Source organism: Strongylocentrotus purpuratus, unplaced genomic scaffold (assembly GCF_000002235.5).
Source record: "Strongylocentrotus purpuratus isolate Spur 01 unplaced genomic scaffold, Spur_5.0 spur5_scaffold_7, whole genome shotgun sequence".
Classification (NCBI taxonomy): domain Eukaryota; kingdom Metazoa; phylum Echinodermata; class Echinoidea; order Camarodonta; family Strongylocentrotidae; genus Strongylocentrotus; species Strongylocentrotus purpuratus.
Genome location: NW_022145613.1, coordinates 599,773 through 612,723, shown reverse-complemented (window position 1 = coordinate 612,723; position 12,951 = coordinate 599,773). Strand labels below are relative to the sequence as shown.

Here is a 12,951-nt window from a genome sequence, read left to right as displayed (position 1 = left end):
GGGATCTCTTAAAGACAGAAGGGAAGCACACCGTCTTACCTGCCTCTTCAAAATGATCAAGGGACAACTCGACATCGACTACCAATCTCACACCAACCCTAAGCCAGACTGACGTAGACGAGGACACTCCAACCAATTTGAAATTCGCCACACCATGCAACTCGGACGTCTATGCCAACTCATATTTCCCAAGGACTGTAAAGACATGGAACAACCTCAACAACCTACAACAAGCAACCATCGACCAAACCTCCCCGCTCTCATTTAAAAATGCAGTTACTAAAGAACTTTTTTTCCAAAATGTAATCGTCCACCCGGCCCACCTCCAGTCAAAACTCTCCTTCGGAGTATTTAGGAGGAAAATAATCCAAGATCCAAGATCCAAGATCCAAGAAGTCGACCTCTCAATCTTTAAACAGCGGCCTTTACATTTTCCGGTGCTAAATGCGCGCGCTGGAATGGCATTCCACACTATACAAAATGCCCAAACAATTGAAACTTTTGAATTGATTTATAAGAAGTTTTGTTTTTAATTTTATTTTGTAAATTTTTGTATCTATTGTACTTTTTCGTATTTTTAATACTTTATTAAAATGTATGATACAGTAGTATGTTATATCTAATGATACTTACATTTCTGAGTTTTTACTATTTTTTGAATTTTTATGTCCACTTTATGCAGTTCAATTCAATTCAATTCAAATGAGGTTTTATTCAAGACTTGAAAAAAAATGATTGTATTTGAAACATATGTTATTTGCTTTTTAATGTTAACAGGACCATGTTGGAAAAAAAACCCAGTAAATCTGAACATATTATCCTGTATAAAGTTCTTTAAATAAATAAATAATATAGGGGTCCAGAGTTCGGTGGGGGGGGGGGGGGGGATGTCTGACGTACCAACTTTTGGGCGATCACGATATCAAATTGTGAATCTGTATCGAATATATAGAGAAGACGACTGCTACAGTTACAATCATACAATCTTCGTTAAATTTCTGGGTGGAGCTGCTTTAATCTCATGGAATTTGTTCGTTTCTTGAGTCTTTCTCTCATCCATTACCATGTGAGTATTCGCATCGAATCAACGCATATAATATAATAATATGGATTAATTATTTGATAACAAAATTTTGGGTAGTAAGTTAGCTTGGTTGTACCGAAAATGAAGAAGACTCGTCTCTCCAGTGCTAGCGAATCGTAGCTTTGTGTGCGGGGAGTTCAGGCTGTGTTTGCACGAGTCGTTGTGGACGGTTTTTGTCCGTCGCTGCTACAGATAGCTGCTGTGCAGTGTGTAAGCTCAGTCTCAGATCTCATGCACACTGTATACTGTATTGGTTTCCAATCCTTGTTTTTCTTGCATTCTGTAGGTGGCTGAAAATGTGTAGGGCTCACAGTTTAAAGGTAACTTCATTAACTATTTGTAGACTACAGATATTACTTAGAAAGTTAGAGACCCATGGCCATGCCTGGCTATTTTTTTCTTCAAAATTGATTTGATCTGATATTTAATCACATGACATGGCTTCATTAATAATCCTGGCTGTGTATTATGTTCAATGGAGTCTCAACATTTCAAACACCACTGTACAAAATTCAGCACTAGTTTACTTTCATATCCATTTTTTGACCCGTAACTCCGGCGTGGAGATACCCTAGATCTAAAGTACATAGGGTCTACCCCAAAATTAGACCGAAAGCTTCAGTCTCTATACCGTCGGTTGTTCCACTGAGACTACGTCTGGCTCCACTAGACCTCCAGTTATAGAGACTGAACGATCGCCTATACCATCGTATGTTGAAGATATCACGGCTAGATTTTAGCCGCTAGGCCCCTCCCACAAACATGACAAACTTGCCACGGCCGTATTGTTATGCCCCCAAAATCCCCCAAAATGTCATTTTACCTCGTCCATATCCAATTTTAAATTAGGCCTAGGCTATAATACATCGGTTCCACTTACTAACTTGATTGAGATAATCCGTTGAATGGTCCCTTTTAAGGAAATTATGGGTCAAAATCGACATCCATGTTGAAAATCTTGCAAGCCGTGTTAAAACTGTGATAACGCCATTACGAACGTGTAGATGGCGCACAGTTTTTCCTTCATAATCATTTTGCCTTCGGTGTAGACTAGAAGGGATGAGATTGACGGCAGCGAGAGTTTAACACGGCTTGCAAGATTTTCAACATGGATGTCGATTTTGACCCATAATTTCCTTAAAAGGGACCATTAAACGGATTATTTCAATCAAGTTAGTAAGTGGAACCGATGTATTATAGCCTAGGCCTAATTTAAAATTGGATATGGACGAGGTAAAATGACATTTTGGGGGATTTTGGGGGCATAACAATACGGCCGTGGCAAGTTTGTCATGTTTGTGGGAGTGGCCTAGCGGCTAAAATCTAGCCGTGATATCTTCAACATACGATGGTATAGGCGATCGTTCAGTCTCTATAACCGGAGGTCTAGTGGAGCCAGACGTAGTCTCAGTGGAACAACCGACGGTATAGAGACTGAAGCTTTCGGTCTACCCCAAAATTAACTCCGGGAAGCTCCAACACCGGCGACACAGGCGTCGGAGCTTCGGGTGGTTTCCTTGGTTTCTCTTGGGGGCTAGTAAAACAACCGATTGGGTGATATTATTGTTAAATCTGCAAAGGGAGTACTTACAATTTTTACATCATAGGGTGCACGACTCCTCAGGGCTCAACTCCAATCACTTGAATGTATAATTTGAAGAAGTCTTCGATGGGAAAAAAAGGTTAATTCGGGATACTACACCAACGATTCTTCCATGTCGCAGCATTGATTCAAAATAGCGATGAGAAGGTACGCATGCGCGGCAGTGGCGAAGAAAATATGAATATTCAGGCTATCGAGCGCCGATCGCTCGAAATCGCTGAATATGCACGAGGTTGAGAAGGGCTCTGTTTGTTCGAGTCGTGCATATTCAGCGATTTCGGTTAGGTAGGTAGCTCATGGTAGCTCATGTCGCAGCTAAGCAACATGCGTACATGTACGCTTGCATATCGCACGATGCAGCTGTTTGTCACGTACCTAATATTTTTCTGATTTTTTTTTTTACTTCATCAGATATTCAGGTAGCTTTAGTAAGTTTAATCAAACCTTAGTTTAATAAGTTGAAGGTAGGCCTAGACCTCTAGGCCTAATTTTATTTTTAAAAATCATATGATGTGCGTCTCAATCATTAAAAGGTTATTTCGTAGGGACTGCATAATACTTAAAGAGCAGTATCAATACTAATGTGGCTACTCTCTATAAATAAAATGAAATTATTATGAATTAGGTCCATTAATATGTTGTGTTTTTAGAAGTTAAGAACGATACATGTAGTCTATACATAGATCTATAATTGTTCCAGTCTAAGTTAAATCTTAATCAATCAAAATTGTTCTTCATTATTTTTGTTTAATTTGTAGATGGCCTGTGTTGGATGAGTAGCATGGCATTAAAACTGCATTTAATAGCATGTGGACTAATGTGGACATTAGAAGTCTTTGTGAACAAAGTATTAGTCCACAAGCAAATATCACCGAACAGACTCCAAATTATATTTAGTTTATTTTTTCATTTCTCAAGAGGAGCAACAGATATGAGTCTTTTGATTATGTACATGTATGAGGGGTACACGTTCCTCGTAATTTATATCTACTGTAAATCTCTGTGTATAAGACGCACCCTATTTTTAGGACCAATTTTTTTTTTTGCTTTTGCTTTTGCTTTTTTGCCGACACTGAAGGCAGCAAGTCAGATCAGATAGCGTCTTCTTTCAGCGTTTGGTAAGGTACGTTCAGAAACCCAAGCCATGCAAGGAAGGTCTTTGATTTATTACGAGGCGCAGTTGAAGGGCTTGTGAACTTGTCACAAATAATAGTAACAATGTTGTTTTTAAAACTAAAGATTACAGAAAAAATTTGCTCTGAGTCCGAACAGAAATTTGGACAGGCTAGATTTCGAGTGGTGAGTCGATATTCCCCGTGTGAGTGAGCTGCATGAACCGGGTGAGTGAGCTGAAGGCACGGGAGAGCTTCGGCCGGCAAAGTGCTTTGTGAAAGGGCATAATTTATTGAGACTGAAAAAAATAGAAAACTCTCTTCCCTTCAAATTAGGAACGTAGTTTAACTTCAAATAGTAGATCCTATTCTTTATTTGCATTATGTAATTCATGTTGAGACACAGAGATTTTTGAAAACCACTAAACAGCAGCATTTTGAGGATTCAAAATATCCTGTACCTGTGTATAAGATCAACCCCGAATTTTGATTTTTTTTTTTCCGGCGGAAAAAAAAGTGTGTCTTATACACAGAGATTTATGGTACTTAAAGTTTAAAGCTTAAAGTTTTTGATAGACAGAAATAACCGTCTGGTATCAGGAGTTCTTTCATGGTTGGCATGGTGAGGGAAATATTGTCAAGTGGGTGCAATGTAACATTTTTTACTAAAAAAGAGAATCTATTCAATATTATTACTATTAGTTGCATGAAACCTAGTACTTTTACCATCACTCCCACCATTATGTTTTGTATTAACAATTTAACATGCTATTTAATCAAAGGGAAAACTATTTTGTCCCCCTTTATCGAAACACTTTTGCATGGTACATGTAGATGTGCGTTCATTCATCTGAGCTTTAGCATACATACTTAAACACATACCGATACATGTACATCCACTGTTTCCATACTTGGTGTACCATCATCCACGAGATGATGAAATACAATTGTATGGTCATCTGATTTCTTTTCGAAAAACATTAAATATTGAAGTCAAATTGCATCGTCATCCGTACTATAGTTCTGAAAGCACAAGATGTAATGCTTTTTCTGGTATACATACATTGTAGATACATTGTACATGACTACTTTCAGATCTTATCTGTTTTTTGTAGCTTAATGCCAGGCAAGCATGGCTTGTTCAGCTTTAATTGGCTGGTTGGCTGGAGCTCCATACATGTACATGTACAGTGTAGCTTAGCAGCTTTTTCTTTAGGGATCTATACCTATCTAGTAATACTCAAAGATTGGATGTACAGAATAGTTGATTATGAGTATTGAGATGTGTATCAATGGAATGCAATATTGCATATAATTGAGATAAATTGTCTAGCAAGGTTGCCCCATGGTTTCCTCTCCTGTGATGACATATATACATGATATGAATTATTGCTTCTCATCATTTCAGCTAATATCCTTTATATCCTGAACATCTTGAATCACCAAATCTAATTAGACCGTATTCAATCATCGAGTATCAGATAAGTAGAGACAGAACTCAAAGATTTGTCATTAAGTATTTCATTTTTTATATAGATAATATTATTTGATTTTTGTATAGGTCTTAAATCCACCTTGATGGTGCTCCAATATTACCCTGTCTCTAGCTATATAATGTAGGCATTTTAACACCTGAATAGAGAGTGGCAAATGCTGATTAATTAGATGTCTTGCTTGCCAAAGAACATTAGTGCTGCCCAAGGGTTTGATTTTAACCTCATCTCCAATTCACCTAGACAGTGTACATGTATTCTTTCAAAATGTACATGAAGTATGAAATATTAAATTTTTGTAAATGTAATCTTCAACATTTTTGACACAAAGATTCTCTGGTGGACAATTAATGTATTTTGTCCTTCCAACTTCTCCTATACAATTAATCTTTAGTGTATACACATCATTTTGTCATAATTATTACTTTTTTCATCTTTGCAGTGATTCATATCTTTCTGAGTAAACTGTCCAAGAATCACTGACTCATGCCTGTTGGACCTAAGTCACTACTTAGAAGAAACGGAGAGATGAATTCTCATACCCGGAACCGGAACCGACCTGCTGCCCCTCCCGAGCGTAGATTCAGAGGCAATGTGACGAATCCAGCATACATCACTCAGGTTACACAATCACAGTACCGGATCCCACCGGCTGAAGCTCTTAATAAGATGAAGATGCTTGAACATTGTGATCGGGCTGTTATCAATCCAATGTTTCATACACCTTCTCCTGACCATCCATCTAATGATCCAGTAAGTCACTCTGATACTAGCCCTAGAGTTATTCTTTTCAACCTCTATCTCTCTCTCTCTGAGACTGTCTCTGTCTGATCTGTGCTATATATCTACCCGTTGTGGAATTCTTGTTATTAATTATTTTGTATTATTTTATAATATTCCACATTGTTAAATAGATTACTGATGACTACACCCAACTACAAACCGTGACTGAAATATTTGAATTTTTAAACAGCATGATGGAAATTGAGAAATATTGTTATCTAAACCTAAATGTACACTGTAGGCTATACAAAATTTGGTCCAACTGATGGGAAATCCTTTTTGTTAGGTTTATGGGGCACTGGTGTGTAAATGATAAAAAATTAATTATATTTTTCATGTTTCACTATTCTACATATCTTGTAATGTTAAATTGCATTTTTGAAAAATTAACTGTTAGAGAATATTTAATGAAATAAATTCAGATGCACTATCAATTCCTTAAACTGGCCTGATCGTATCTAATGATCTTATGCTTCCCTTGGCAAGTAGGGTCTAGATCAATTCAATATCTACTGTACATAGAGTCTATACATGTATACATGTGTAGATCTATCTATAGAGAAACAGTGAAAGAAAAGAATAGGTGTGTATTGTGACATTAAAACAACTAGGTTTTTTTTAATGATAAATGACACTATCAGCCATTTATGATCCTGTTTAGGAGTGCATCGTGAGATTCTTATACCAAGAACAAGTTGAAATATATAAATAATGTCTTTACATGAAACATGAATGTTAACATCATGTTTGGTATATACTTGTACCTGTATGTGTGTGTACTTGTCATGCACAGTAACTCAAAGAAGGTGAGACCTGTGCAAGGTGTTTTCTTGATTCCTAGAGCTGTTTTCATCAGAGATAGGTTGAGAGGAAGCAAGGTGGGCATCCTGTGATGATATCTACTTCTAATCATCTGCATTAGATACTCAGCCAACTTGGTCCCTAGGTGTTTAAATCAGGTGTCAAGTTCTCTGTGATTTATCCATGATGAAACAATGGGATGATGGATGTGACCTATTTCACAGTAAAATCTAATCCTGATGAGATTGATGCAAAATGACTTTTATATTGCTTTCACATTACCGCTTTTGTTTGGAAGCTCTCCAAAGTTTACAGGTGTGCTCACCTTTTCAAAGGGAATGTACCTGGTGTCGTGTTCAATTTTACATCAGATTCTTTTGCATAATATGTACTTCTTTCACTATTAGACAATTATTGATGAATCAAATAATATCCTGCAGCGTCAAGTCATCTAATAAAATTTAAAACTGATCATTGATATCAGGCCTGATAATTACTCGATTTAAATCTGGTTCCCAATTTTTTTTCCCCTGATTTTTCCCTTATTTTACCTAATATTCCTGATTTTTTTTTTCCTCAATTTTCTTAATCAAAAGGAGGGAATTTTTTTTTTTTGATGCCTTTTTTTCCCCCTGAATCATTTTTGGTTTTTTACTTGAGGAAAAAAAATTAAAATATCTGGAATAAATGGGTACAACTGTATCTAAAATAAATGCAGCTGACTATATGCCACAGTATCTCTACTAGTGTTTTACTGACTACATGTAAGCTAACCTAAAAGTTATTTTCATTTATTTTTGAGCCATCATCCTACAAGTAAATTAATTCTTTGAATAAAAGACATGTTCAATATGAAGCATTAAAACCTGTGTAAAATATTATTATCATATCTTGATTAGAATTTAAGACCATATAAATCTATAGAGGATTACGCCTACATGATGTAAGTACTGATAAAAGGTGTTACCACAGATATGCTTTTCACACTGGCAATATTTTCCTTAACCCCGTACTATAGGTGGGGTTAAGGGGGGGTCTTAACCCCACCTATAGTACGGGGTTAAGCCTATTCCACTTTCTGTTCAGACTGGTTTTTACCAAAGTGGGCTAAAGTTGGCTAACCCCACCTATAGTACGGGGTTAACTAACCCTGCAAAATAGCAGGGCTAACTCCGCAATTGTGGTGCTAACTCCTGCTAACCCCGCAATTGCGGTGCTAAGCAAGTGAATGAGAACAGAAACGAAAAATAGTCCGGTACTACGCAATGGAGCGTATCGCAGCTGGCCAGATGCGAAGTATGTCCTATCATAACATACACGATATCCGGGGTTAACGAAATGCAGTGAGAACAGCGGGAATTTTCTTATTCCGGAATAGGCGCTAGTACGGGACTAAAAACAGCGAGTGTGAAAAGCCAAAAAAATAGTCCGGGGTTAAGGATAGTACGGGGCTAAGCAAAGTACGGGGTTAAGCAAAACCAGTGTGAAAAGAGTAAGAGAGGACTCGTGTCAAAGGATTTAAATCCTGACAATTTTTGAAGGAGGTAAACATGCATCATGATCAAGAACATTTTACCCTAATTTGTTCATAACATGGCAATAGGCCTTTCCTCATATTCTGTCTGTCTGCCTTTAATATATCTGAGTCATAACATTGTCACTCCTCCTCACATCAGAATATAAAACGCAGGCATATCCCATTGTCAAAACTAATTTGATGGCCTGTCATAGCCCACCTACTAAGTTTACAAGCTTATCAGTATAGGACTGAAACTACCAATACCATAATCCTCCTTACAACAAGATCAATTTCTTTTGGAGTCAAATTCATGTAGAGAGTGAAAAATCTTGACACTTTGGCACAGGATTGTAAGAGACAAGATAAAATTGTGTCTGATCTAATGATTCTAATAGCACTAGTAGAGAATGTCAGCTTGGATGATACATGTATTCTTTCTTGATTTTATCTAGCATTGCTCCTAGAAAAATGAATCGCTTGACCTTTCAGCTCATTTACTGGTACATCACAATATTGGAGTTTAGAAGCCAATTTTAACTTTGCTTTGTGAAATTTCAACAGGGTTGTCATTCACAGTTAAACCACAATATGCATTGGCCTTACTGTTTACTTCTTTGTTTATTACGCTGAATAAAGATGATACATATAATGTAATTGATGGAGTTAGGTAAAAATTGGTCTGACTAATTTCAAACAATATCAAACAAGAAAGCCCTTGGCAAAGCTCTTAATCATTACCAATATAGCTTAAGTTTTATATTAAATGTAATAACTTCTGTCCATACGTCGAGCATAATTTATTAAATTTTAATTCTTCACATTAAAGATTAAGGCCAAGATGAGGGTTTCTTAAACTTAAAAATCATAATTTAAGTTCCGGTATTAAACACATTTTTTTAAAAACTTTCATTCCTGATTGTAATTTTGGGCTTGCATAACAGAATGGTTACATGTATCAAACAGTAAACCAAATGATGTCCTTCAAATGGTATAGAAACATACATGGTGTCTTTTCATCAAATCACAAACTTTTATAAATGTTGTATTTGATAAAAAATGTCTATAATTTATTTAATGCAAAGTCATTTTTTGTCTTGAAATTGGGTTTGCAAAAAACTGACCGACATATCACTATTTTTTGTATATTTTTGTCTGGTCAAAGGGTGAAGGCTGTGTGGAATTACAAGTAGGTCAAGACTCAAGATCATATCTTAATTTAGCGAGGGAAAAGGAAGAAGTAGGGTTGGGTACCTGATTTGCAAAATTAGATCAGCCAGTTGAGATCAAAACAGAAACTACAAATATATTTTAGAATTATGAGTAGTGGCCAAAAAGTTGTTTATTGGGTCAGTATACATGTACATGTAGGAAGAACTATCAACATGTACATGTACCTCTCTAATATTCTCTCCCTCCCTTTATTAAATTGCCTTTCAATTTGTTCTTTCGTAGATCAAATATATATATTTTTTTGTTGTGATGATTTGTTTATTTTCTGTTCTGACCATTGAACCCCTCTCTGTGAACACTATACATACACATGTTTGATCAAAATTAAGAATCATTGCATGTCATCTATTATATTTTCTTCATACAGTAATTAAATACAGGTTCACTGACTTAAGCTGAGAGGTATCCACTTAAAACTCATTGGGGATTTGAGGTTTGGAAAAAGGGTAAGAGGAAAGTCTGGGTCAAAAGAGAAGAGGCGTGACGTCGATATAATTTTTGTGAGAAAGGTTTGTAAAGGTAGGGATGGAGTTAATATCCTCAAAATCTCTTCATTCTTTTCTTTTCTTTTGATTGATTGTGGTTAATGATAATCTGACAGTGCTATACCTTGAGACTATACCTTTATCTTATCTCACTTCTCTTTAGGCAGGTAGCCAGGATGTATTTATATTTGGAGAATGGGGGGGGGGGGGGTAGGAGAAAAATTACCACGATCAAAATGCTGAGTACCAATACATTTTAAAAATAAGTGTTTTGCTGTGTTTAGCCCGATTTATTGAAATGAGAATCATAACCCTTAAGAAATTTTGAAGATGATTTTTGACATGCATAATTGTACATGGGGTGTACAAGCATACCACCAGCATAAATCACAAAAAAGTTTAACAACACAATATCTATAGAGAAAGTAACTAGAATCTGGTAAGATTTTTTATTTTTTTCATTTATTTATTTTTTATTTATTTATTTATTTATTTATTTATTTATTTTTTTTTGGAGGGGAGGGGGGGATTTACCTTGTATGCTGCTTTTTGCTCTAGATTTCAATACTTGTGTACATGACATGAGGTACAAACATAAAAACTGCTTGTAACGATCACCGAACTATCATTGCCATATTTGATGTCTTTTAAGGAATTAGAAATCACAGTGCAATTTGGAATTGTTGAGAATGCCATTACATGTACATGCATACACTGTATATGGAAGGCTCAAACCGAGTATGTGATATTGTAAACAGAATACGAGTCCTATTGCTCAACTTTTATATTTAGCTTTCCATTGTGAGTAAGCAGAATAATTATCCATGCCAAATGTTTGTTGGACAAATGAATAAGATAAAATCAAATGAAATAATTTGTTTAAAGATTGTTATGATTATAGTGATGAAGGCATGTGTGAATCATGGACCTAACTGTGTAGGTCTTTGATGAAATATCTTAAAGACTGTTAGAAGTCATGGAATTGCTCAACAGAATTCATGTGTCCTCTGTGCCTCCTTGCACTCTTTTATTGCAGGGGATAGAAAGTTCAAACTTGAGACTCTAAGATTTTACAGCTTATGACATTTATGTTGAGGATATGAATGATATCAGAGAATCTTTATTATGTCCGTTCATTTCACATGGAGTAGGTGTCATTCTAACTGCATCAGAGCAGGAAATCATAAAATTTCATTACTTGGTTATATGACATCTCCTCACAAAAACAAGTCTTGCTGTGATTGAGTGATGGATGCGAAGAGTGCAACTTCAGCCAAAGATGTGATTTTCTTTTTGTATCTTTTGTGAAGCACATGGTCTTATCACCGGACTGAATCATTATATTAGTCCAGGCACGATTCCCAGCCAATTCACTAAAGTTTGTGGCAAGGCATTCATTTACATTTGCCACTTTGTACCCAGGAGAGAAAGGGGTACCTGGTACATGTATGGCATTGCAAGTGATTGAATGTGTCAAATGCCTTTACTGTGACTCACAGCAGGAATGTTCCAATGTGAGTAGAGATGGTGCACATATGTCAGCAATGGGACGTGGACAATTTCTCAGGGTTGCTATTTCTCTGAATCTTTCAGGTTGCTTTTGACACACCGCTGTCCATGCTAAAATACAACTTTTTGAAATATCATGAGTTTATTTTGATGAAAATGGTAAAATCACTGATTGTGGTTTGATTGCTGTTTCAAATTCATGATTCTGGATTTGTAAAATCCTTGATATTGATCTTGATATTGATATGGGCCGCATGTAGAGCTCTATGACATAAATTGATCATAAGAACTTTTGATCAATTCTATGTTTTGGATGACTCTGCTGGGTGTATGATATGAGAAAGTGACATTGTTGAAAGGTTGATGTGGTACAATTAGGCCTAGAAAGATTCTTAAAAAATGACTCTTGCTATAGTCTGCTATAGATAGTGTGAGTACAGAAGTCCCTGGGTGAAATGTTAAGTAGAGCAGATTATAAGGGGCTGTCTCAACCATTACCCTTCTCTCCTAAAAATTAGTTCTGAATGGCAGAGGAAGTGAGAGAGGCGCGTCAAACACCATGTTCCCACACCTTCTGGGCCCTAGAGCGCCCTAGAGCGTGAACTGTGTTTTAAATCTCTAATATAAGCAGTGTGCCTGTCAACCTGAACATGAATTGATGATGAAGAAAATGTGAGTGAAGATCCAGAGGTCCAGTTTCGGTTTCGCACCAAGTGCTTATAAATTGTCATGTTCTTTTTCCTGTTGTGATATTGATGTACATCTTCCATTTCCTAATGACATTAGCTATCTACTGATGTATTGAACATCAACGCTGTAGGTCTGTTCTGAAGAAATGTAGTTCATGTGGAAGGTCACGCATTTGGAATATCAAAGACACATTTATTGTTTGTATCCTACAAGTGTCAAGTGCCTGAAAAGAAATGCTGTAGACAAGTAGCTGTTAGTTATTGGCAAGTCAATAGTATGCGTACAGAATGTGACAGAAGGTCTTTTTTTTGGGGGGGGGGGGGGGGGGACTCTTTCAATGACATTCCAGAAAATAATTATGAGATATATAGATGTGCCACCATAGGTTCTACAGTTATAGCCTGCAGTGTTCTAAATCATTAGTAGAAATCTAGTTTTCTTATGAAGCGATTTGTTAACCCCTATACAAATTTCAGTACGCTAACACGCGAGCTCGTCAGCGTGCTCGCCCACGAGTTCGTCGACGAACTCGCAGACGAACTCGCAGACGAACTCGTTTCGTTCCAAATATGCAAATTAGCTACGAGCATGCACGCGAGCTCGTTGGCGAGCTCGTTGGCGTGCTCCAAATATGCAGCTCGT

The 12,951-nt window shown here is 36.6% G+C and overlaps 1 protein-coding gene across 1 annotated transcript in view; it reads left to right on the top strand.

The window, feature by feature from the left end:
* Window positions 1-945: 945 nt before the first annotated feature.
* LOC593256 (krev interaction trapped protein 1) overlaps window positions 946-12,951 on the top strand; it is a 34,086-nt gene continuing 22,080 nt past the window's right edge. The window contains exons 1-2 of the mRNA XM_030974425.1: window positions 946-1,066; window positions 5,735-6,045. Of these exons, the coding sequence (XP_030830285.1) occupies window positions 5,779-6,045 (267 nt within the window). The 5' untranslated portion in view covers window positions 946-1,066; window positions 5,735-5,778. The remainder of the gene's footprint in view (window positions 1,067-5,734; window positions 6,046-12,951) is intronic.